General features: G+C 45.3%; 1 protein-coding gene and 1 non-coding gene across 2 annotated transcripts in view; both read left to right on the top strand.

The window, feature by feature from the left end:
* SLC12A8 (solute carrier family 12 member 8) overlaps positions 1–26,400 on the top strand; it is a 134,716-nt gene that overhangs the window by 80,220 nt on the left and 28,096 nt on the right. The window contains exons 7-9 of the mRNA XM_030801979.1: positions 14,421–14,508; positions 16,256–16,343; positions 24,802–24,948. Coding sequence (XP_030657839.1) covers positions 14,421–14,508; positions 16,256–16,343; positions 24,802–24,948 — 323 coding nt within the window. The remainder of the gene's footprint in view (positions 1–14,420; positions 14,509–16,255; positions 16,344–24,801; positions 24,949–26,400) is intronic.
* LOC115832244 lies at positions 15,917–16,020 on the top strand. The gene has a single exon (XR_004027670.1). It is a non-coding gene; the product is annotated as a U6 spliceosomal RNA (small nuclear RNA).

Below are 26,400 nucleotides of genomic sequence, written 5' to 3'. Positions count from 1 at the left end.
TCAGTCTCCGACTCTAAGCCTTCATTCTGCCAGGATGGCTTAAAAGTAACAGCAGTAATTCAGCATGCCTCCACCTGCTCTTGCCATGCTCTGCACTAGTTCCAGGGGCTTAGGGTTTAAACCCAGACATGGTTGGGGGGCTCTGCAATTCCTTATCTGTAAATAGAACCAGGCCTTGCCATTGTCCTGTCCATAGGGCCTTTCAGGTTTGTGCTGCCTCTGAGCCACGTTCAAGGACCGGAAATCTGAGATTGGGAACCCTATGCTTAGGGTCTATGTACTCCCCAAACCTTTCCTTCTGGGGGCCTTACCGGCTCCCCACCAGTACTGCCAGGGAGTGGGGGGGGGTCCCAGGTCCTCATTTCCCCAGAACCTGTGAACAACCTCTCTCTCTCCCTGCCCCCGACTCCAGAACGAATCTTCTGTCAAATATGGGGACACTCCTGTCCAGGGCCAGCTTTCCGGGTGTGTGACCTATGCATTTACACTGTCCCCACCTTGAGAAGGGCCTCGTGCTTGTTTTAAGGCTTTGCTCTTGCTAAAATTCTTGGGCCGGGCCTGGTGGCTCATGCCTGGAATACCAGCACTTTGGGAGGATGAGGCAGGCAGATCACTTGAGCCCGGGAGTTCGAGACCAGCCTGGCCAACATGGTGAAACCCCATCTCTACTAAAAATACAAAAATTAGCCAGGTGTTGTAGGGCATGCCTGTAATCCCAGCTACTCAGGGAGGCTGAGGCAGGAAAATCACTTGAACCTGGGAGGCAGAGATTGCAGTGCGCTGAAATCGTGCCACTGCACTCCAGCCTGGGTGACGGAGCAAGACTCTGTCTCAAAAAATTTAAAAAAACTTAATAATTTTTGATTCTGCATTTGTATTTTTATGTGGCCCCCACAAACTGTGTGATAGTTTTTCTCCTTGTCCGCCCATGTTCTCCCAGCGATTTTGCTGTTTCTTTTCTGTTTCCCTCCAAAATCTTCTAAGGACCTAGGCTTTTGAGAAACAGAAGCCAAAACAGTGCACAGGCAAATTCTGCTTCCTCTCTGCCTCCTGTCTCCCACAAGGCAAGAGAATATAGGTCAGCTTCCTCTTGAATGGACAGAAAAGGAAAGGGGAAAAACAGAGGGAATTAAACAAAGTTAACATCTGAAGATGTTTCCCGGCCGCTCTTCCTCTCTCCTTCCACACCCAAATTGAAAACCATCTGAGTGTTCCCTGGGGCCTGGCAGTGTCCCCACTGAGTGAAGACCCCGGGGCCGAGATGCCAGGTTAGCATTTACCCTAGAGGCAGGGCAGAAGGCCTCTTTGCCTGGTCACACTGTGCAGGGAATGTACTGGGCGTCCTCAGGTGCACCAGGGGGTTGTCTTGGCAATGTGGCCCTCATGTGCTTCTCCACCCTGCTCCCACGGCTGGCTTTCCTAAGAGAGAGGATGCCTGGTGTGAGTGGGGGCAAGGGGCGGTGAGCCTGCCCTCCAGCTTCTCCCTCCAGGCAGGAGTTAGCAGCAGCCTGAGGCTTGAAGTTGCTACCCAGTAGCCCAGAGTATGAGCTGGATTCACATGTGAGATCAGCTAGTCCAACTCCCAAGCTTTTGTCTCTTTAATCCATATTTCTTTCTTTCTTTCTTCTTTTTTTTTTAAGACAGGGTCTCGCTCTGTCACCCAGGCTGGAGTGCAGTGGTGTGATCTCAGCTCACTACAACCTCTGCCTCTTGGGTTGAAGAGATTCTCGTGCTTCAGCTTCCTGAGTAGCTGGGATTACAAGAGCATGCCACTATGCCCAGCTAATTTTTGTATTTTTGATAGAGATGGAGTTTTGCCATGTTGTCCAGGGTGGTCTCGAACTCCTGACCTCAAGTGATCCACCCGCTTCAGCCTCCCACCTCCAAAAGTGCTGGGATTAGAGGCATGAGCCACCATGCCTGGCCTATATTCCCTTTTGATAATGATACTAAAAGCCTCATAGACACTGGACATTCTGGCTCAGAGATGGAGTTGTCGTTGTCCTTCCGCTGAGAAAGCTATAGCTACCTAAGACGATGAGTCAAGATTTATTTTCTGTGGTTTAAATTACGAGTATTATTTTGAAAGCTTTCAAATGTAAAATGATAATAGTGCATAGATTGTAACTACACAGGCCTCTCTGCCCCACCCCTCTTAGGGGACCTGCTTTCCTGTCCCTCTCACTCTCCATTGGCGCAACCCAGGTGAAGAATCATTGATCTGATCCTTTATTTTACCAGCTGGGGAGGAGGGGCGCAGAGGAGCTTATGAAGGACCCCACAGAGGTCACGAAGCTGATTAGTGGCCAGAGTTGGGCCATCACCCTGCTGTGGAGAGCTGCCCTCCGTGTCTCTGTCTCTGTTTTTCAGGGCCCCAATTGTAAACACGATAGGCAGGACGAATGGTTTGTATGACTTGCTGTCTCCTGGCAGATGTTCGGTTAAGCTATGAAAAGCATGGATGATTGGCAGTTTCCATGGTGATAGATTTGCTAAGGATTAGCTCCGAGTGAGTCATGGCTGGGGCTCCCTCCAACGCCATCCTCTTCTGGAACAAGAGAATCTCCAGGCTGTGGCGAGGAGAGAGTTTTGAAGAACAAACCCTTCTGTCCCCCAGCCCCCCATCCTCCCGTCAGAGATATGATAGTTAAGTTACTTCAGATATTTTATCCCAAGGGCAGGCAGCTTCCTGGGAAGAGTGGCTGGAGATTCAGTCTGGGGGCTCCTCTGGATTTAGGAAGCTGTCCCCCTGCCCCCTCACTGCACTCTTCTCCATTACACCCTGTGCTGGTGGCTGCAGGGGTGGAGTGGGGGGAGCTTGGAGTGGACGCTGTACTTGCTTTGCTTCTTAAAGTGCATTCCTTCTCAAAGTGCATTCCTTCTCCAAGCTCCACTACCAAACTTTCCCTGAGAAGCAGACATCTCCTCTCCAGGGTTTCACACACACCATGTGGATGCAGCCACTCCAGGGATCCAGGAACACGATTCAGAGAAACTGGGAAATGGAAATTCACTGAGAAGAATATCAGTCATGTGAAGTCCTGTAACCCTTGTTCCCAGATTCTAAACTCTTACTGGAAGGGATAAGGGCCTCTTTGGCCACAGCCAACACATGGGCCTGTGGTTGACCACACCCAGCATGAAAAAATGTGGTAGGAAACCTACAGCCTTTACCGAAACGTCCACAGTCACCTTCCTTTTCAAGAGCCCAGCTATTTCTGTGATTCCCTTTGACCTCCCTGGGCCTGACTCCTCTCTCCTGCTCATGTACACACCCTGGGAAGCTCTGGGAATTTGCTGGGCCCTCCAATTGGCTGGCTGGCTCCAGGCCCCTCAGCCCAGCTGTTAGTGCTCACCCCTCCTCTGGCCTACTTCCCCCATTCCCTGCTCCCAGGCATCCCCTAGGTCTCCTCACAAGTTATGTGTCTTGTGAGTGAGAGGACAAGAACCTGCTGGATCAGAATGGGGTCCCCATGTTTAAGGACTAGAGAGCCCCAAGTACGGACAGTCTGAAGATGGGGGCTCACTCCACACCCTACATTCTGATGGACTTATGAGCAGAAACAGGAGACAAGAAGGAAGCTTTGGCTGGGTGCAGTGGCTCAAGCCAGTAGTCCCAGCTACTCGGGAGGCTGAGGCAGGAAAATTGCTTGAACCTGGGAGGCAGAGGTTGCAGTGAGCCGAGACTGCATCATTGCACTCCAGCCTGGGCGACAGAGTGAGACCCTGTCTTAAAAAAAAAAAAAAAAAGCTTAGGCCGGGCACAGTGGCTCACGCCTATAATCCCAGCACTTTGGGAGATCGAGGTGGGCAGATCACGAGGTCAAGAGATCAAGACCAGCCTGGCCAACATGGTGAAACCCTGTCTCTACTAAAAATACAAAAATTAGCCAAGCGTGGTGCATGCCTGTAGTCCCAGCTACTCGGGAGGCTGAGGCAGGAGAATCACTTGAGCCTGGGAGGCAGAGGTTGCAATGAGCCAAGATCGCACCACTGCACTCCAATCTGGTGACAAAGCGAGACTCCATCTCAAAAAAAAAAAGCTTTATAATTATTATCATGTCTTTTTTTGTAATTTTATTTATGGAATTAATTTATAATTGTTTTATCAAAATAATTATACATATCAACAGTTTTTATCAAAACAATTATAAATATCGACAATACTTATTATCATTATAATAACGTATTATGTCAGGCACTAAGCACTTCATGTATAGTTTTCTGTTTAAACTTCTCCACAGCCTGACTGGTTCCATCAGACACAGGGCTGCCATGAAGTGGTTGAAGCCTGGGCTTCAAGGTCTCTCACTTGCGTGAGCTCCTTCCAAAGCCTTGTTCCTAATTTTATATTCATAATTTTGTACTTTCAAAAAAATTTCAGGCCGCATGGAACCTAGATCCTCCCACAGTTTCTATTAGTTACCCATTTTACAGATGAGGAAACAAAGATATAGAGAGGTTATTTCCCCAATGCCAGTAAGCAGTAAACCCCATTGCTTCCCATAAAGAGAGAACACACAATGTTGGTGCCGCCCCTCCTCCAGAAGCCAATAAATCTTGCCTGGGTCCTGGAGTTGGAAAGTTGCATTATTTGATACTGTGTGTCCCAGCAGGATCTCTAAAACATTGAGAGGGAGGGAAACTCACAAGAACAGAGCAAGAAAGGTTTAGAGATTTCTGCAGGAACAGCTAAACAAACAAACCAGCAAGCCAGGTATGGGAAAGGAATGGGGTTTGAAAATCAGAAGGAAGGTAAGGAGAGGCAGACCAGTCTTTAGGAATCTGAGGGATTTCTGAGTAAGGAGTAGAGCCCATCTCTCCTGGGTGAGCATTTATTTAGCACCCAGAAGGTGCCAGCCACTATGCTAGGTGCTTATGAATATCTGTTCCAACTTCACCACAGCCCTGCAAAGCAAATAGTATAATCCTCATTTACAGGTGAAGAAAGCAGGGCTCAGAGCCACATTGCCTCCAAACAGTAATAGATCCCTTTTTTTCAGTTAAAAAAAAAAAAAGGCAGCAGATAAGACTTGGGCACGTTAGTGCACATGTAGTCTACCTTCATAAGAAAGAAAAATAAAGTTATGAACTTAGAAAACAGGCAGCAGAGAAACGATTAAGCTATAAATGGAAAGAAAAAGTTGAAGAGTTTCTAAGGACACAGATTTGGATTGAAAAGTCCCCAGGAGGAATCTTGGAAGTTCCTTGAGAAAGAGTAAGTAGTCCTTTATGAACTAACAGGAACTTGAAAAGCCTAGAAAAACTGTTGGGCTTTTCTTTTCTTTTCCTACTAATCTTCATTTTCAGGAACAGAAAAGGGAATTGGGGTGGGAAGTGGGCTTGTGGTAATTGGTGAAAAGTAAGGACTTTGATCAATGTGTGCCATTGGGTGATTCAGGGGGCAGGGAAGAAAAGAGATGACCTGCCCACTTGCAAATGTTGGTAAGTGGTCATTGACATTTACACTGATAATTTTACCCAAGGATATATTTTTGAGAGCTATAAGGGGTTGATTCATCTTCTGGCCATCTATGTCTGCTGTGAGACCAGACACCGGAACTAGGTGCTGACCCCAAGCCCCTTGTTCACCTGGTGCCATCCATCGAAACTGTAGGCGTAATGTCGATGTCTAGGTGGCTACAGATGCCACTCGAGGTGTAGCCTCATAAACCTAAGCTGGTCAAGTGATGGCTGACACCTTCAGACTTGCATGTTAAAGCTGAGACCATAAAGATGTGCCTGAAGGCCCCAGGACTGGGGTGGAAGCCCAAGCCAGAAGGCTTTCCCCATATTAAGGAAGCTGTTTACCTAAGTCACATGGTAACAGTGTGCAGACCAGACAGATCATCGTTGTGATGCAGGGAGAAAAAATGTTTTTGGGTAAAGCAATTAACTGCTTCCTGGAACTGGCGTTTAAAACCCAGAAATGCCATCAATCCAGCACTGTCTAGAGATTAGGAGCTGGTGATGCAAGTGCCTGTGGGGAAACCAACGCACAGCGCCGATTATAACTGATAAGCTCAGCCTTCCTGTGGGTATGTAACCCCACATTAATCATGCAATTACTGTTTCAGAAGGGGAAATCTATGAAGAGCAGGGGTGTTAGGAAGAAATGGAGAGGCTGTGTGATGTAGTGGAAACAACACTGACTTGGAATCAGGAAACTTGAGGGTTAGTGCTGGTTCTGTTAGCAATTAGCTTGGAACACTTGAATCAAATGGCTTCCCTTCTTTGGGACTCCGTTGCCTCATCTGTGAAATAAGAGGTTGGAGTAGATGATCGCTAGGGTATCACCTAGCCTTAAGAATCATGATTCTAAATAGCTGTTTTATTTTTTATTTTTATTGTTTTTGAGACGGAGTCTTGCTGGAGTGCAGTGGCATGATCTTGGCTCATTGCAACCTGCGCCTCCCAGATGCAAGCGAATTTTCCTGCCTCAGCCTCCCGAGTAGCTGGGACTACAGGTGCGTGCCACCATGCCTGGCTAATTTTTTGTATTTTTAGCAGATACGGGGTTTCACAATGTTGGTCAGGCTGGTCTCGAACTCCTGACCTCAGGTGATCCACCCACCTTAGCCTCCCGAAGTGCTGGGATTACAGGTGTGAGCCACTGCATCCAGTCCTAAATAGCCAAATTTAAACAATTTTTGGAAGCCCGCCAAGAAAAGTGTCAAGACCAAATAGTAATTATAAAATGGGCATTGAGCGTTTCCCAAACTGTGCTCTGTGGAACTTTAATAATGAAGAAAGTGTTTCATTTCTTTAAAAAAAAAAGGGTTCAACGCCAAATAAGTTTTGCGAAACACTGTGTGCTTATTTCTTTTCTTAGAGATGGACAATGAATATTAGCATATTATAGGCACTACAATAGCCCAGCACTGAAAACCTCTCTAATTAAGGTTTTCCCAACCTTATTTTCAACTGTGGAACTTTTTAAAAAATATAGTATTTGTAAAACACCTGGGCACTAATGCTCTGGGAAATAGTATTTGTTCTATTATGCCAACCCTAAATGTAACTCTGACCTTAACGATAGTGTTTTAAAATTGCACTGGATGCAAAAGGAAAGCAAACTAGAGGATTTCTGTAACATTTAACAAAGATGGGGAAAAAATCCTAAGTCAAAATAATTTTTCTAGCTCTAACTAGCGAATGAAACATTTATAATTCACCGAAGCTGGAGAACATTGCCCAAGAATCGTGTGGTAACACAGAGGTAGAATTTTGGAAATGACAGCCACAGTGAGTGAGCTCCTACAACAAATGTGCAGGCCAGGCACGGTGGCTCACGTCTGTAATCCCAGCACTTTGGAGGCCGAGGCAGTCAGATCACCTGATGTTAGGACTTCGAGACCAGCCTGACCAACATGGTGAAACCCCGTCTGTACTAAAAATACAAAAATTAACCAGACATGGTGGAAGGTGCCTACAATCCCAACTACTTGAGAGGCTGAGGCAGGAGAATCACTTGAACCCGGGAGGCGGAGGTTGCAGTGAGCCAAGATTGCACCATTGCACTCCAGCTTGGGTGACAGAGGGAGACTCCACCTCAAAATAAAAATCCAAACAACAACAAAAATGTACACTTTGCCATGGGAACCACCCACATTGCCCCAGCAGGAATCACCCATGAGACTTCTTGTCTGCAGTCCGAGTTGCCTGCATCTCCTTGTCTCTAGCTCTTTGTGTCTGTGATATGATCTACTTTCTGGCTTCTCTGTTTTGTCTCAAAAGCCAACTTTCTGGCCATATCTGGGCCTGGCTCATTCCTGTGTCACGGTCAGTCCTTTCTCTTCCCACTGACCAGCATCCTAACGTACTGCACATCAGGCAGCCTACACAGAACCTGGGCGAGGAGGAAAGGGGGTTTGCTATGGAGACAGTTAAGTGTTTGGAAGCAGGAAGCAATTAGGATGAATCAGTCACTTTCCTCCACAGAAGCATATATTACTGTGGCGTTCTCAGGGGTCTTCATAGGTTAACTTCTGTATAAATGATCTGAAGGAAGGTGTACAAAATGACCTGACAAACTGTAGGAGGTACAACAATGGCGAGGAATAAAGAGCACTATGTCATGATATGGTTTGGCTCTGTGTCCCCACCCAAACCTCACCTTGAATTGTAACAATTCCCACGTGTCGTGGGAGGGACCTGGTGGGAGGGAATTGAATCATGAAGGTGAGTCTCTTTCCCATGCTGTTCCCATGGCAGTGAGTGAGTCTCACGAGATCTGATGGTTTTATAAATGGGAGTTCCCCTACACAAGCTCTCTCTTGCCTGCTGCCATGCAAGACGTGACTTTGCTTCTCGTTCCCCTTCTGCCATGATTTGTGATGCCTCCTCAGCCATGTGGAACTGTGAGTCAATTAAAGCTCTTTCCTTTAAAAATTACCCAGTCTCGGGTGTGTCTTTATTAGCAGGGAGAGAACAGATGAATACAGCAGGTCCTGGGCATTCTTTTTTTTTTTTTTGATCCAAATAAGACCTGTACATGATACAAAATAAAACAGTACAGGGGCTTGAAATACAAAGCAATAGTCTCCCACCCCACCTTTCACTATCCCCAATACTCCTCCGTAGGGACAACCACTTTAGTCATTTTTAGTACTTTGAGAGCTGTGTATAACCAAGCAACATGTGTATACCTATAATTTGGTTAATCAAAATCAGACATCATCTGTTGACTTCATGCTAGGAAATATGAGAGTTAGCTTTCTTACATGCTCCCTCATCCACTTTCCAATGTTTGATAGTTATATTTTTATTTTTAGTTACTTTGATGATTACATTGATAATTTTAAAGAATATACTTAAATCTCGGCTATTCTGTCAGTTTTAGGTTGCATCCCTTCAGTTCTTGCTGTTGGCGTGGGAAATTGAGATTCTGTGTTGTGTTTTAAGATTAATGTATTAGAATTATATTTATTTTATGTGTCTTTATTTTTATAAGGAATGCTTTAGTTATTGTCCTAATTTTAAGGGAATCTACATAATCCTTTTGTACTTAAGTTTTTAGAGCATTATCAGGAAAGCTATAGATAGCAAGTTGATTATTAGCAGGCGAGTGGGCAAAATCCCAAGAAAAATGTAGTTTACAACTTCCACTGAACAGATAGTTTTTCTCTTGCACACACATGCACACATACACACAAATACACACACACTTATTAAAAATATTTTTTGCCTTAAGGTTACAAGTCAACTATCTTTGGAACTATGAAAACAAACTGCTTCATATTATTTGACATTTCTTTGGTCTGCTTAGCAAACACTTAGAAACTCAACTTTATAACAAGATACAAAATAATTAACTTAAAATTTATTGCAACTGCTATATAAATATTTGCTAGTTTTTTTCCATAGCTACCTACCACGTTTAACGGGTAGCTCAAAAGGCATGGCTTAGATTACCTTTTAAATTTGCTTATTAAACTAATTGAAGCTTGTAACATTCAAGTCAGGCCTGGTGAATGAACATGGGACTTACATATTTTTGTTTTCTACATTACTATGATGAAAATATTAGTGCTTTTTCTTTTCCCGCTCCTTCTCTTTCCTCTTTTCACTTCTGAATATCAGTTAGCTATAGCCTTCTTTTACATTGTCAAGATAAATAATATTCATATTCTGTTTCATAACTATAGTTGCATTTGTTCATTCTGGCACTGCTATAAAGAAATGCCTGAGACTGGATAATGTATAAAAAGGTTTAATTGGCTCATGGTTCTGCAAGCTGTACAGGAAGCATGGCAGCATCTGCTTCTAGGGAGGACTCAGGGAGCTTTTACTCATGGCAGAAGGCAAAGGGGGAGCAGGTGTCTTCACATGGCAAGAGCAGGACCCGGAGAGAGAGGGAGAGGTGCCGCATACTTTTAAACAACCAGATCTCATGAGTCACAAGAACAGCACAAAAGGGATGGTGCTAAAGGTGCTAACCCATTCAGGAAGGATTCACCCTCAAGATCCCATCACCTCCCACCAGGCCCCACCTCCAGCATTGGGGATGCCAATGAACATGAGATTTGGGCGGGGACACAGATCTAAACCATATCAATAGTTACGTCCTCTGTGCTCTGTCTATGGGCCAATTTTAGAAGTTAAAGAACAATAAGCAAATACACGATTATGACTATGCAGCTGTTGCTCACTGAAGAGCAAAGTCGTGGGCTAGAATTTCATTTTCTTCACTGTGATTCTCATATAGTCCTTGTGTGATTTAGGAGAGAAAGTTCCTATACCATGGTCAAATGGGAGAATTTTTCTAACATTTTATTAGTTGTTTAAAGTCATGTCACATTTTGGTTTGCTTCATATTTAGACCTTAACTTTCTTTTTTTAATTTTTAAATTAAATTTTTATTTTTTTAATTTAAATTTAAATTTAAAATTTTTTTTAATTTAAATTTTTAAATTTAAATTAAAAATTTTTTTAATTTAAATTTTTAAATTTAAATTTAAAATTTTTTAATTTAAATTTTTAAATTTAAATTAAAAATTTTAAAATGGACACATAATGGCACGTATTTTTGGGATATGTAGTGATACATATAATGTATAGTGCTCAGATCAGAGTAATTAGCATATCCATCATCTCAAACATTTACCATCTCTTTATATAGGAGACATTCAATATCCCCCTTCTAGCTATTTGTAAACCTTAACTTTCTTGTTCACTTTTCCTGGAGTTTCAATAACTCTTATGTTGTTGCCAAAATGTGAGTCAGTATATCCTTAAAATCATTCAATTTAATTATATTGCCCATTGTGCTGAAAGCATTTCCTCTCCAGAGGCATCCCTCCAGGAGCCTCCATTTTTTGCTTTAATCCCTGGTGGTTTCTCTGCTGTACAACCCTTATTCTGGAACTTCACTCCATTCCTCAGTTATCACCACTGATTTCTGAATCTCATGTTCTCCTCCTTCATGGTTTACATCGTCATTTTGCTGGAATACATACTTTAGTATCTTCCTCAGAAACACTATGGGGGAAGTAAATTTTCTGAACTCTTGTCTGTTTAACTACTCAATTGGTAATCTAGCTAAAATTATAGTTTCAAAATAATTTTCCCTCAGAATTTTAAAATCAGTACTCCATTGTTTTCTAATGTTCAGTGTTGCTGATGAGAAGTCTGATGCCAGTCTAATTTTTGTTGCTCTGCAAATGTTTCAATCTTCAGAAGCATTTAGGATTTCTCCTGAAATAGCACAATGATGCATTTAGGTATAGATTTTTTTTTTTCATTTTTTGAGCTGGATACTTGGTGCGATATTTCAATCTGAAGACTTGTGTCTTCAGTGGGGGGAATTTATTTCTTTTATCTATTTGGTTATTTTCTTTTGATTCTCTGTTCTCTCTTTCTAGATATCCTGTTAGTTGGTTGTTGAAACTCCAAAATTTCTCCTCTATTTCACCCATATTTTCTATCTCTTTATCTTTCTGTCTTAAATACTGGGATATTTACTTACCTTTATCTTTCAAATCTTTTTGTTTGTTTCTTTTAGAGACAGGGTCTCACCCTGTTGCCCTGGCTGGAGTACAGTGGTGTTATCATAGCTCACCACAGCCTTGAACTCCTGGGCTCAAGGAGTTCAAGATCCTTCTGCCTTAGCCTCCTGAGTAGCTGGGATGTGTGTACCACCATGCCCGGATAACTTTTATTTCATGAAGAGATGCTGTGTTGCCCAAGCTGGTCTCAAACTTGTGGCCTCAAGGGATCCTTTTTTTTTTTTCTGAGATGGAGCTCTGTCACCCAGGCTGGAGTGAGTGGCATGATCTCCGCTCACTGCAACTTCTACCTCCTGGGCTCAAGTGATCCTCCCACCACAGCCTCCCAAGTAGCTAGGATTACAGGTGTGCACCACCACACCTGGCTAATTTTTGCACTTTTAGTAGAGACAGAGTTTCACCATGTTGGTCAGGCTGGTCTCGAACTCCTGACCTCAGATGATCTGCCTGCCTTGTCCTCCCAAAATGCTGGGATTACAGGTGTGAGCCATTACACCTAGCCTCAAGTGATCCTTCTGCCTTGGCCTCCCAAAGCGCTGGGATTACAGGCATGAACCACCACACCTGGCCCTTAAATCTATTGCATTTTTAATTTTAGTGATCATATTTTTAATTTCCAAAAGTTCTTTCTTGTTCTTGGATTCTTTTTCACAGCACCTTGTTTTATAGATAGAGTATTCTTCTTGGATGTATCTGGAGTTACTAATTAGTGTTTTCTTCCAAATTCTCTGTATCCTGATTTATATGTTTCTTCCAGCCTGGGTTGTTCTGTTTCTATTTATGCATGTGTTTGTTTATTTGTTGCTGGTTTTCATCACACATTGGGTGACCTTGGTTGCCGGCATGGATTTCCCCAGCTGTCGCACATTTAGGTCTGTCTCTCCGCTGGGGCCCTACCTCGATGAGAAGTTTGTGAATACTGTTGATTCTTGAGCAGGACTTCATTTGGGGTGCAAACGTCCAGCCCTGGTTTTCCTCAGTGTATTGAGATCTTGTAGAGAAGCATTCCGAGGCTTTCTTTCCTTCTCTTTTCCTCTGTATTATGTTCTCCATTTTCTATGTTCTGTGTTCCGGACATTCATGGGAACCTTTCCTCTACTTAGGGTCCCCCTCCCAACTTCTCTTTGCTTCTAGGAATTTATCTACTTTTCCCCTTTACTATGCTTTTAATAGGATCTTGGAGAGGAGGGAATGAGAGGAAAAAAAATGTGCCTAACATGCTGTTAAAAACAACAACAACGACAACAACAAAACCTTAGAAGTTTTCACTTTTCAAAATGGTCATTGTAGAAAACTGAGAAAATATAAACAGTTAAATAAAAATGATCTGTTCTTTTATCGCCCAGAAATAACATTGTTAATGTTTTAAAACATGTTCTAGTTCCTTTTTCTATATATGTTTATAATAATGGGATCATACCATGTGTTCTGTTTTCTAATATGCTTCTTAAAACTAAGCAAAAGCTTCTAAACATCTTTCCATGTCACAACATATCCCTTACAATATTCTGAGACCTAGTATTTATTGAAAGCTATATCATCACTTATTTAACCAACCCTCTGTTTTTAGACATTAGGTTGTTTCTAATTTCCACTATTCTAAACAAGCGTTTATAAACATGCTGGGCTAAATCTTCCCTCATAGCCTTGATGAGGGAAGGCTACCTACGTTGGGTAAAGTCCTCGTAGTGGAGTTGCTGGGTGACAGTATATGCACCCCATCTGCGGGCCAGCATTCAGGCTTCTCTCGAAATACACCCCCCTACTTTCACTTTCTGATTCCAAACTGTCACTTCACTGCACTTCGCTTGCATTCTGTGAAGCATTATGGCAGAGGCATTAAGAGCATAATTTTCAGAGTCAGACAGACCAGGGTTGAATCTTAGCTTTGCCACTTATTAAATGTGTGACCTTAGGCTGTTTTAATTAACCTCTTTGAACACTTTTCTGTAATATGAGGAAATAATTCTACTTTTCTGATGAGGTTGTTAAAAGAATTAAACAGGATTAAAAAAATGCATGTAAAGCACTTGACACAGGCCCAGGCAGGTTGAAAGTGTTCACAAATCATGGTGTTAGATTCATTCCCATCCCTAAGCCCATTCAAATCCCTCTTCCAAGGCCACATTCAAGACACACCCCCTCCATGGGGCTTTCCTGACCAGGGCAGCCCATCACACTGAGTTGTTATGGCACTTGTGGGCTGGATCCTCATCCGATGTTCAGAACACCCTGTCTTGTTGCTTTCATATATTTGTTTGCATGGGAAGAGGCAACATCCCCACTTCACCATGCAGCACTGTGCTGTGGGTCCCTCATGGATTAATTAATTTTCATTAGTCTTCTTGCAGAAGAGAGGTGATGATGAAAAGGAGCTTGTGACTCCATGTCAGTGGCATTAGGATTGGTTTTTTTGAAGTTTATTTCAAGCCCTTTGGTAGCTCAGGGGCTTGGAGGGTGGTACCTGACCCCAAGGACACAAGAAGCTCCCATGGAATCAGCAGGCAGCAGAGGCAGGGAAAGCCGCTGAGCAGGAGGCTGCCAGACCTTTGTAATGCTGAGCCTCTCCAGGGCATTGTCCCAGCTCAGCACGCAGCGCAGGACCTCTGTGTGCCTTGCAAGCCGCCTTCCTCCTCCTGGTTGCTTTGCGCTGAGCGGTAGGATGCTTTTGGAGCTGGGAGGGCTTTCCTCCTGAGCCTCCTCCAACCCACAAAGGTCCCTTTCACGCCACAGGGATGCCTCCCTGGTTGCTAGGGGAGATTGAAAAGCAGCCTGTGCGCAGAGCTGCAGCTGGAGGGCTTGCCGTGGGACAGCTTCCAGGAGAGGGTCCCGGAGGAGAGGAAGGGGCAGCCCTGGGGAAGGCGATGCGTGGAGAAGGCTGCTCACCCCATTCCCCATCTGGGTGTCTTTCAGGAGTCATGGCCGGCTTCAACATGGGGGGCGACCTCAGGGACCCTGCCGCCAGCATTCCCCTGGGCTCCCTGGCAGCTGTTGGCATCTCGTAAGTTCCCCTCATGGCAGTCAGTCTGAGCTAGAGAGTGGGAGAGAAAACCCCAGGCAGAAGAGGGATTGCCCCTTTTGTTCTGAGAGTGCCCCGACTGTGACCAATCTATTTCATATTCCGATCCTTCTTTTAACACTCGGTGGGCTGGAAAATTCACGTCTGGTGGGTTCAGACACTGCCCTTTCATGCGCCCTGCCTGGGAATGCTGCCTAGGAGGAGTGTCAGGACCCAGATCACAGATCAAATCCTTTCTTTCCTTTCCTCGGCCTCCCGCCCCTGTCCCTCCCCCACCCCCATTTTGAACTTGGGGATTTTTTTAACCACGGAGTTTCCAGGATCACTGGAGGGAGCGTAAAGATGAAGAGTTTTGCAATCAGACGAATTCTGGCTGCATCTCAGCTCTGCCGCTGATGGGCTGCATGACTCTGGACAATTTACTGAGTTCTCTGAGCCTCCATTTCCTTTCCTGTGAAATGGGGATAATGACATTATATGTGCTTTATAGACTGCGGGGAAGAGAGAAGGCACACAGTGGAAGCTCAGCACCCAGCTCTTCTTCTTCCCCCAGTGAGCCTCCCCTCCAGCTCCCCCAGGCCATCAGGCCTCTGGGGTTTTAGTTCACACTGTGCCACCCACACAAGCAGGCTGGGTAACCTTGAGTCTATTTCTGACCTTTTAGAATATTGTTTCTCTCTGTACCACAGGAAGAAGCTTCTCTGCCCTTCATTGGGTGGGTGTGAAGAGGCAATGAGATCAGAGACCAGAAACAATGACTTGAGAAGTTAAAAGGGCCTGTGTTATTCTAACCACAGTATTTAGAAAATATTAATGTCTCTGTTTCACAAACACTGAATTTGCTCTTAGCTTATTGCAGTGAAACCATTGCTATCAGCCTGGCATACAGTATCAGGGTATTTTGTGCAAAACAAGGCAATAACATTGGGAAGAAAATGAAGACAACAGAGATAGAGTTGAGTGTTGGGAAGGAAATGAAAGAAAGAGGCTTCTGAATGAGGACCCTGTCTTGTTTCTGGTCCCAGCTGGGAGGTTCCAGGAGGAACCCTTGGCCCATCCTCTCACTACCCAGATGGGAATGAGGAGACCACAGGAGCCTGGGTCTTGTTCAAGGTTACAGGGCATCTTGGGGACAGAGCCAGGCCTCTGCTCTCTGCTTTTTGACTTTAGTTTCCCTCTTTATTATCTGATCCAAAGATAACAGACCAGCAGGACTTAGAGGCCCGAAGGATCATCAGCTTGTTCTTTTGCTGGAGGAGGCTGGGGTGTGAGGCTGCGGGGCAACCCTGGCCTGAATCCTGGCACCCTAGAGGAAACTGGGCCTCCTGCTTCCCTACTCAGAATGCCCTTTGTATGTTTTTCTTTTTTAATATAAGAAAGAGAAAGAACAGTGCTCACTTCAGCAGTACATATACTAAAATTAAAACAATACAGAGATTAGCATGGCCCAAGTGCAAGGATGACATGCAAATTCGTGAAGCGTTCCATATTTTTATATACATTTAAAAGTAAAAAAAGAAATAAAACAATGGGACCCCTTTTTTGGTAAGAAATATGCCAGAAGAGAAATAGTACAAAAAGTGTCCTCCCAAGCCAGCTGGGGAAGCTTCATGACTGGCCTTTCTCTCGTTCTGAGACAAGTTCCCTTTGGAAACAGAAGGTTGAGTGGGGGGATTGGATGGGGCTGGGTGAGGTGAGTGGGGGGCAGCTCTGCTCTTGGGTTTTGCAGGTGGTTTCTGTACATCGTCTTCGTCTTCCTCCTGGGCGCCATCTGCACTCGAGAGGCCCTTCGCTATGACTTCCTGATAGCGGAAAAGGTGAGTGGGCCCTGTGCTACTCCAAGGGCTCAGTCTGCCGGAGTCATTTATTTGTTCTCACCAACAAATGGCCAACTCCCCTTGCAGTACTGTCTAGGAATCCATATAGTCTTTTTAAAATTTAACTAGTTTATTTTTTGAGACAGGGTCTCACTCTGTTGCCTAGGCTGGAGTGCAGTGTTGCAATCTCAGCCCACTGTAGCCTTAACCTTCCAGGCTCAAGCAATTCTCCTGTCTCAGACCGCCAGGTAGCTGGGACTACAGGGGCATGCCCTCATGCTGGGCTAATTTATTTTTAATTTTTTGGCAGAGATGAGGTCTCATCATGTTGCCCAGGCTGGTCTTAAACTCCTGGCCTCAAGTGATCCTCCTGCCTTGGCCTCCCAAAGTGCTGGGATTACAGGCGTGAGCCACCACGCCCAGCCTCCGTATAGTCTCTAGCCCAGGAATGAAGTGTTGGGTTGTGGTGGGGAAGAGAGATGATGGAAAAGGTACAGACTCTGCTTAGGGATTTCTAGAAACAGATAACGATGCCCAGAGAGATTCACGAATATGAGGGGCTAGATAATGGGGACATCTCTTCCTGTCGAAAATCAGGACAGAAACGGAAGAATCTGCTCAGCCCAAATTCCCAGCTAAGCAAGCGCCTCACTTTTGCTAATAGCTTCACCTTCCACGATGAATCGAATGTGCTGCTCAGAAGTGGCAAGTGGAGAAGGAGGCTGGATAGGCAGAGGTGGAGGGAGCGGGAGGAAGCCCAGTGCCAGGGTGAGGGCCGAGGCCCTCCTTGTCCCTGAGGTCCTTGACCCCTTTGGCTTTCCTGAGAATCTCAGACATTCCGGGTTGATTTGGCTGCAACATCTTTGTTTCTAGAGTCCGCACCCTGCCAGGAGAAGATTAATGAATTCCTGGCATTGGCTGGAAGTCATGTGACATCGCGGACATTTATTTGGCATCCTAGAATCCACATGAATAAGATTTCCAGATATTTTTCTGGAAATCTCCAAAAACTCCTACCCTCCTTTAAGTTCTTGGAGAAAAAGTAGACCCTGAGATTCCCATCGTTTTTCAGAGAAATGTAGTTGGTTAGGGAGTTTTTCTGTTAACTTCTGAGCATCGCTGCTTATATTTTTTGTATTTTAAAATTTAATATTTTAACTTTTTAAAGACAGGGTCTCACTCTGTCACTCAGGCTAGAGTACAGTGACGTGAACATGGCTCGTTACAGCCTCAACTTCCAGGGCTCAAGTGGTTGTCCCACCTCAGCCTCCCAAGTAGCCAGGACTACAGACATGCACCACCACACCCAGCTAATATTTTTTTTTTTCAATTTTTTGTAGAGATAGGGTTTCGCCATGTTGCCCAGGCTGGTCTCGAACTCCTGGCTTTAAGTGATCCTCCCTCCTCAGCCTTCCAAAGTGCTGGGATTACAGGCATGAGCCCCGATATTTTAGGATAGAGTACCTTCTCTTGGTGTGAGGCTTTACAAAGCAGCCCTGCTGATCTTCATGGAGGGCCAGTGCCTGGGGCAACCTGGGGCAGGAAACTCTGAATTTTCTTTTGAGAGATATGTTTGAGCTTGGTTTTCACATTAGCACAGGTTTCTTTTTAAGGCTTGTAGGAACCCAAGCAAAGGTGATTATTTGTTTTCAAGGGTCTTGCCCTTAGTATAAAAGCAGGTTTTTTGGAAGGCAGTGCAGTTCAGTTAGTGAGAGAACTGATACCCACCTTCCAGTACCCAAGGTCACAGACCCCCAGCTGGCAAGGTTTGCTCTCAGGGCAGGAATCTATAGCTGTCATTTGTATCTACATGCACGCTTCCATCTGAAGTTTCACTCCCAAGGGCCTGTTCTCTAGTTGTGGAATGAAAAGCTTGGCTGCATTACAGGAATCGAAGGCCTCAGGGAGCAGCCTGGGTGAGGCTGGTTTGACCGAGGGAAATGCTTCCTGCTCGTCTGCAGCTTGCCAGTGGCTGGCCAGCTCTGCCTGCTTCTAAAGTTCCTTTCTCGTGCTTTCCTTCACAGAGGTCCTTCCACCCTTTAGAGACTCTGATCTGATTATCCCCTGGGCCGCAGCTCTCCTCCCTCCTCTTCTTCCCCTGCTTTTCAAGGGAATGATCAGAGTAGGTATATGGGAGGGCAGGCAGCTTTGTATCTAAGGAAGGCCACAAACAGCAGTAGGGTAAAAACAGCCCAGAGACAGCATGTGAGAGCCTTTGTGGGTGGAAATCCCACACCTAATAATAGGCACACAAACCAAGGGAGCCTCTTTGGAATGCCACCTGTCCCGACAGTGAGCAGGTAGGCAAGCACTTAGCCAGCTGGGGGCACCTGCTGCATCAGGCCCAGCAATGACACTTGGGAATGTAATTATGCACACACTGGGATGAAAGGTGGAGATTTAGTTTTTGGAGAGGACAAGAGACTGTTCCCTGGAATAGGCCATTGTAAAGGCTATAAAGGAACAAAGCTACTGCTCTTGGTGCTCAGTAGAAATGGGCAGGTGCAGCAAGTCAGTAAGCAGTGATGGAACCGACCCTGATGACTTCAAAATAGCAGCACCTGGGTCTTCTGGTTCCCACTACCCACCCCCTAAAGGAGAGCACACAGGAGTTTCCTCCTACACCTTTTCTGCTTTCCTGCTCACTGGTGTGGCTGCTTGGGACTGACTCTGCTGCAGTAGCAGGTACCGTGCTCAGGCAGTAGATTGGGCCACAGATGTTTTTACTGGCAGTACCTGGAGAATTGGAGGGTGCAACCTACACTGGTTGGGAGGTGCAAGTGCGGAGTCTCTTTACTTTGGTCATTTGACACAACCGGCCACCCTGATAACCTGTTCACCTCAGCTTCCTGTCTTACTTGTGGCTTCAGTTCTGAGCCGGCGCATCTCTGAGCTTTCCTGGGCCTGAAAAAAGGCCTATTCTGTATGTGTGCCCCGCGCATCACCTCTGGACACTGAGACAGGGTGGGTTTCTGACATACTCTCCTTGGCGCTTGTTCACTCGCAGCTCCCCAATGCACTCTTCTCTCTTTCTCTTGGGGGCTTTCTGCCAGAACAATCGTCTTCAATGACTGCAGGCTGCCCTGGATTCCTTTCTACTGATCTGCAGCTGGTCAGTTAATCTGTTTCTTTCTGGGTTTCCTACAGCTTCTCTGATCTATTTCTAATTATTTGGCTTCTCAACTCACAGTTTCTCTAAGAAGCGTCTTTTTACTTTTTTTTTTTTCTTGAGACAGAGTTTCACTCTTGTTGCCCAAGCTGGAGTGCAATGGCATGATCTCAGCTCACTGCAACCTCCACCTCCCGGGCTCAAGTGATTCTCCTGCTTCAGCCCCCCCAAGTAGCTGGGATTACAGGCACATGCCACCACACCTGGCTAATTTTTTGTATTTTTTAGTAGAAACGGGGTTTCACCATGTTAGGCTGGTCTCGAACTCCTGACCTCAGGTGATCCACCCGCCTCAGTCTCCCAAAATGCTGGGATTACAGGGATGAGCCACTGCGCCCAGCCACGTCTTTTTACTTTTTATCCCCACCACAGAGGAACTTTCTCCCAGCTCTCAGGTGTATGTGCGTTCTTAAACGTCTTGTATACAGTGGTGGCTCTGAGATAACCCATGAAAGCACGTAGTAAGTGCTAATTATAATACATTTTACCTGGCACATAGCAGGTGCTAATTAAATTTTAACTCCCTTCCACACTCCTTATGGGCATACCCTTACAGATCAAGACATTTATTTTAGGAACACATTTTCTCCCCGCAAATCCACCATATTTAAGAGAAAAGCCAGAACAGTCAATCTCAGTATTATTTAGTTAGAAAAGAAATTGTATAAACACAGTGTTAGCTGGAGTGAAATTAAATAGATTAAATGTTTCGGAATAAACTTGTGTACAGTCCAGGAAACAGATGTTTATTACAAATAAAAAAGACCAAATACCTTAGGAGCCCTGGGGCTTGCTAACTAGCAAAATAAGAGCAATCTAAGAAGGAAAAATATCCCAAAAGTATTGTTGTTAAGACTAGGGAATCTGGGTGGCTCATGCCTGTAATCCCAGCACTTTGGGAGGCCGTGGTGGGCAGATCACTTGAGGTCAGGAGTTCAAGACCAGCCTGGCCAACACAGTGAAACCCCCATCTCTACCAAAAAATACAAAAATAAGCCAGGCGTGGTGGTGCACGCCTGTAGTCCCAGCTACTCGAGAGGCTGAGGCAAGAGAATCGCTAGAACCCGAGAGGCGGAGGTTGCAGTGAGCCAAGATTGTGCCACTGCAGTCCAGCCTGGGCAACAGTGCGAAACTCTGTCTCAAAAATACAAAACCCCCCTAAAACTGGATAATCCCACAGAGCAAACTCTGATTCCTGGATTTAATAGTCATGGTTTCACATATTCAAGAGGGACCTTGGAAGCTCGTGACACAAGCTGTACAGGGAAGATGGGGATGGGATAGCGCTGGTGTCTGGGGAGTGAGCCTAGTGGGCCACTCAGCACCTGGGAATGGGTCAGCCTGAGTGTCCTCTGCCCTCCAGTGTGGACACAGTCCTGCCTCTCAGGAAGGGATGCAGACTAGGTCTCATTATGGAAAATGGCTCTCAAGTGAGAGGTAAAACTTGACTGAAAGTTGAGATGTTGATCAATTCATGGAGCGTGGAGAGTGTTAGGAAACTCATGACTCTGGAAATGAGATGTGGGAGGAAAAAACCAAAGCGTTGTTGAGACTCAGCCTTATTAATACACTTGGGATTGTAAAGGTTTTTAGGGTGCACTCCCCAGTGATGTCAGGGGTCACCGCAATTAGATGAGACAGAATGAGCCCCTTGCAAATGACTTTAAATCCAGTCCTTCGAGAGAAGAGAGCAGCCAGTGAATGAGTGGAGTCCCTCAATGACTGAAGCTCAAGTGGGAGCTGGGAGAAAATACTAAGAGCAGAGAGTTGGAAGTAATTATTTTCATCAGTAGTTACTGAAGAAAGAAAACAGGGTAGCTCACACCCCATGTAATATTTTGGAAAGAGCTTTGGGGTTGGGGGATGGCTCAAACAGGTGTATGCCAGAAAAGAATCACTGTTTATTTAAAAAGAGCTGTTGACACACCTCTGCTCAAATAAATTCTCACTTCCACCTCCACTGGCACATTTAGCAAATTTTCAGTCTGACATGAATAGAGAAAATGATTAAGTTCTGTGAGGGCTGGGAGCAGAGCTGTGTGTCTATAAGCCTTGCTCTGCCTAGCACCATGCCAGGAACATAACCTGTCGTCAGGAAATGCTTCCTGAATGGATGGATGGATGGATGGATGGATGGTTGGATGGTTGGATGGGTGGGTGGATGACAAATGACAGAGGTAGGATTTAGCCAGGAGAGAGATGGAATGAAGTTTTTATAATTTGTCTAGATGTGGAGACCAACATTTCATATATTATTCAGAAAATAGACTGAATAATAGTTTTATATTTTTTTAAAGTGGTAAGTGAATGGATCATTCTACACAATTGACAAACTGGACATAGGTTGCTACACTTGGCCCTGTCTGACCCCAGCTCCTAGGGCTCTGGAGGAATCCCAGGGTGTGTCTGTGGGAAAGCTGGCCAAAGACGGAAGCCACCATATCGTGTACTCATGGTGCCAGAGGCTCAACCCAGTTCCTGAGGTCAGTCCAACACTAGGAGGATGTCAGGCTGGGGCATTCCCACTCATTCCTGCTCTGAGTAAATAGACAGGCTTTAAAAGAAAAAGAGTTGTAAAAATTCAAATATACATAATCTTTTAGGTAAGAAGCAGTGAAATTTCTGCAAGGAGATGCCATGCCTGACTCTCCCAAAGAATTTTTTGAGGGGAGAATGAAGTGGCTACAATGTGTTGTGCCCAGGGGTTCTCCACATCGGCTGCACATTAGAATCACCTGGAGGGCTTTCTTAAAATCAACCACGTCTGTGTCTCCCTCTACACTAATTAAATCAGAATTTCTGGGTGATTCTTATGTTTAGCCAGAGTGGAGCACTATTGACTTAAATTTTCAAAAGGCTCTTTCTTGATAAAATTTCATCATAGAATCTGGTTTTTAAAAACTAGTCAACATAGGATGCATTTGGTAGAGAAGACAGAAATAAAGGTAATCGATGAATGATCACATCTCAGAATGGATTGAGGATTGATAATGGATCCAGCTTGTCTAACAGTTTTGTAAGGCGCCTAGGGCACGATTACAGCAAAGTTGTGAAGCTGCACGAATTCAGCCGTTGAGCTCTGCTTGCCAGATTCTGCATGAGGTGCTGGGGGAAGGGGGCCAGGATGCATGATACAGTTCTACCTGTGAGGTGCTCAGGATGCTGGCAGGATAAGCTATGAGCATAACAAACTATCCCACAGGATGGAAAGTAACAAAATACCATCAGATCACATAAAGTGATGGAAACACTAGTTGACATTGATTTCCCGTAGTAATAAAACGGTGAGTGTGGTGGGCAGGACAAACCCAAGAAACCTGTGATATTGAAAAAAGAGACAGGTGAGATTCTTTGGGGATAAGCATGAGATGATAAAGATAGGGGAAAGGAATCAACACTGAATTAAAGACAAGGTGGGCTCCGTAGTGGACCTTAGTCTTATTCATCAAGCCTCTGACCTTCCTGACCATTTGGGGGTTATTCCACCAATGGTCTTGAAGGGAGAGAGTACGCCCATTTTGCGTAATAGAAACCCAATGGACCAGACCTCTCTTGCCTGTCCCTTTGCAGCCCTGGTAGGGCACATGACCTACGCTAGGCCATTGCGTGCTCCCATTGTAACCAATGAAGCAAAGATAAAGAGCTGGTGAGAATCCGTCCACAGGGCAGCAGGGGTGCTGGCAGCATCCTGGCCAAGCTGTTCCTGGGGAAGAGGCTGGGTATGCCTCCAGGCTTGGTCCTGCCCTTTTCTGAGCCTCATCCTTTAGCCTCCTGATGATTCTACAAACCACCAGTGTCCTACAATTATATTCTTTTTCTAAGAAAATTTTTTTCCAGTCAACTGTCCTGACTGATTTATCAGTCAGTCAAATTATTCCAGTGATAATTTATGAGCCAGGAAAGAAGTCTAGCCAGTGGGTTGTGTTCAATTTAGCTTGATGACACGAATCCGGTGCTTTGCTGACGCAAGGAAGTAAAAAATGGGGCGAGGAGAGCCTTCATCAAGAAGGGTGTAAGTGACAAAGCTGAATATTAACTCTAACCTATCTGTAAGCATTGGACACATGAGTACTTGGAATGTACAGTTCTAGCCATTGTGCCTAAAGTAAAGTAGAATGGAAAAGGCACCTCAAATAAGAAAACAAAGATGCTTCCCCATGGGTACAGATGAGGTCTGGCCCAGGAGGGTGAATTCATGAGTGACAGCTTGGGACCTGGCTGCACATGGCAAGCAGTTATGCAGCCACCCAGCCCCTTAGCACTTTTAGCACTGGGTTAGCTAGTAACATCTTGGACCCTGATCTTTTGCAAGTTGACACCAAGAAGAACAGCGGTGCCCTCTTATTCTATCTGTTGGTGCCTTGTGGTTCATGGATCTCATTCATTCATTCATCATTTATATTTTTGTGTTGGGCACCAAGAATTCTAGGGTAAACAAGACAGAAGACCTGCTTAAATGAAGCCTCCAGATTAGTGGAGGGGGTACCATGATAGGTGCTGTCCTAACGTCATGTTGGGGATGCTATGGAGCACTGAGAAGTGACTACTGTAGTCAGGGAAGAGGGGATGCCTCACAGTGGAGGTGAGGTTGGTGCTGAGTTTTGTAGCACAATTTGGAGTTTAACAGACAATGAGTAGATTAGGGCGTGTGGACAGAGGCTTCCTACAGACAGAAAAATCATGCTGATCAGACTCTCAGTGTGCAGGGTGTGGAGCTAAAGAGGTCACAGACCATGAAGAGCCTTATATGTCAGGACAGGGGGAGCTTTTGATATGTCTGCATCAGAGACATTGTGATCAGATTTGAGTTTAGAGAACAGAGGCTTAGGGGATGATTCAGAGTGAATCATCTGAAGATTTAAACTCATCTTTAAGGGTAAGCTTAAAGGCAAGAGGCCAATGAGCATTATGGTTGGCCAGTTTGTTCTCAAAGTGTGGTCTCTGGGAACGCGTGCGGAATCCAGATTTCTGGGCCCCACCCGAAGCCTACTGAACCAGGAACTCTGAGGAGGGGACCCAAAAGTCTGTGTTTAGCAAGCCCTGCAGCTGAGTCTGGCAGATGCTTCATTTGAGGACCACTGTGCAATCCATATGAAATGTGGTGGTGGATTCAGCTGAAACCATGGAATGAATGGGGGTGAGGCTGGGGATGTGGAAACTGTATCCCAGAGATCAGATCTAGAGGACTCAGTGGATGATTGCATGGGGTGCAGGTGGGTGGGTGCCGGGGAAGTAGAAAGGCACAGGAGCAGGTTCTGGCACTGGCGAATGAAACCGCTTCTCACACAGGTATCCCTTGTGGGCTTCCTGTTCCTTTTGGGCTTATACATCTCGTCCCTGGCTTCCTGTATGGGAGGACTTTATGGAGCTCCCCGTATCCTGCAGTGCATTGCCCAGGAGAAAGTGATCCCTGCACTTGCCTGTCTGGGACAAGGGGTGAGTAATCCTCTTTTTTTGGTTTGTTTTTTGAAACATGTTTTGCTGCTAACCTCATTGTTGGCCCACCAATTGGTTAAGCTTTTCTGATCAGAGCCTCTGGTCAGTTTCTTTGGGGTGACACAGAAAATAATGCAGAGGTCATGTCTTTCAGCCCTGTCCTCTGGCTGGCTTAGGTTAGGGCTAAGTAGATGAAGCATCTTAAATGTCACAGCCACCCAGCCCCTTAGCACTTTTAGTACTGGGTTAGCTAACCAGTCCTAGTAACATCTTGGACCCTGAGCAGCGTGAAAATGCAGTGCCCCATCCTTTAATAAGAACGAATTCAGGATCCTCCAGGTTTAGCATAGAAGAAAGCATGTTTTGGTCAGGAGGCGAGCTGGTCCTTGCAGCTCTAACTCTGCCCTTGAGGTTCACCTGCCTCTTGCGGGTTGCTGTTTGATGATTTCCTACACCTCTGGCCTCTACAATTCCTGTTAACCATCACGAACCAACCTTAACTGATACATAAAGGACAGCTCAGTTGAGACATGGCTGGAATGATTAAAATAGACATTCCTAAAGTCCAGGGGAGGACCAAAGAGACATAAACAGAGAATCCCATTTCCCACTAGTATGGTTTGCAAGCTAGAGTTCATTTTTGTCTTGTTGGGGGTACCACAGAGGGCCTCCCCACCCGCTTCCAATTTTCAGCCTCTCTCTGGTTAAGGGAACACATCGTTGCAACTTATCCTTGATTTCTTCCTTTACCTTCCTCCAAAAATGCAGTTTGGTTTTGGACATAGTCTGTTTGAGATCCTATTAGACATTCACTGGAAATGTTGAGTAGGCAGTTGGATATGTAAGCCTGGGTTTCAGGGGAATGTTTTAGGCTGGAGATTCAAATTTGGAAGTTGTCAGTATAGTGCCGGTATTCAAAGCCGTGAGCCTAGTTGAACTCACCAAGGGAGGGAGTACAGATAGAGATCTGAGGATGGAGCCTGGGGCTGCTTTAAATGTGGAGTTTAGAGACGTGAAAAGCCAGCCACAGAAACCAAGAAGGAGCAGCCAGTGAAGAGGGAGGCCAATCAGGAGAAGTGAGGTGAAGAAAGTGTTTCGAAGAGGACGGAGTAGCCAACTGGGTCAAAGAAGACAGGGACTGAGAAGTGACTGTTGCTTTTGGCCCAAGAACTCTGTCAGTGACTGTGATGAAGAGCTCCCAGGAGAGGCAGCTAGCACCTTTTTTCCACTCCTGTCCACCTGCAGGTCACCATACCCACCTCCATTAATAACAGGTGTGTGTAATGTGTGTGTGTGAGCATTTGTGGATGTTTAGTGTCAGAATTCCCCTCCTCCAGCCACCAGTGATTCTGCTGTGTCTTCCGGAATCTGCCTCTCCCTGGGAAGAATCAACTTTGCATTTCTTTGATTTTCTATGCTGGTATTAAAACCCAATGAAAGACAAAAGGAGAA

Source organism: Nomascus leucogenys, chromosome 21 (assembly GCF_006542625.1).
Source record: "Nomascus leucogenys isolate Asia chromosome 21, Asia_NLE_v1, whole genome shotgun sequence".
In the NCBI taxonomy this organism is placed as follows: domain Eukaryota; kingdom Metazoa; phylum Chordata; class Mammalia; order Primates; family Hylobatidae; genus Nomascus; species Nomascus leucogenys.
The sequence above is the reverse complement of the archived record's forward strand: the minus strand, read 5'-3'. Positions and strand labels throughout refer to the sequence as shown.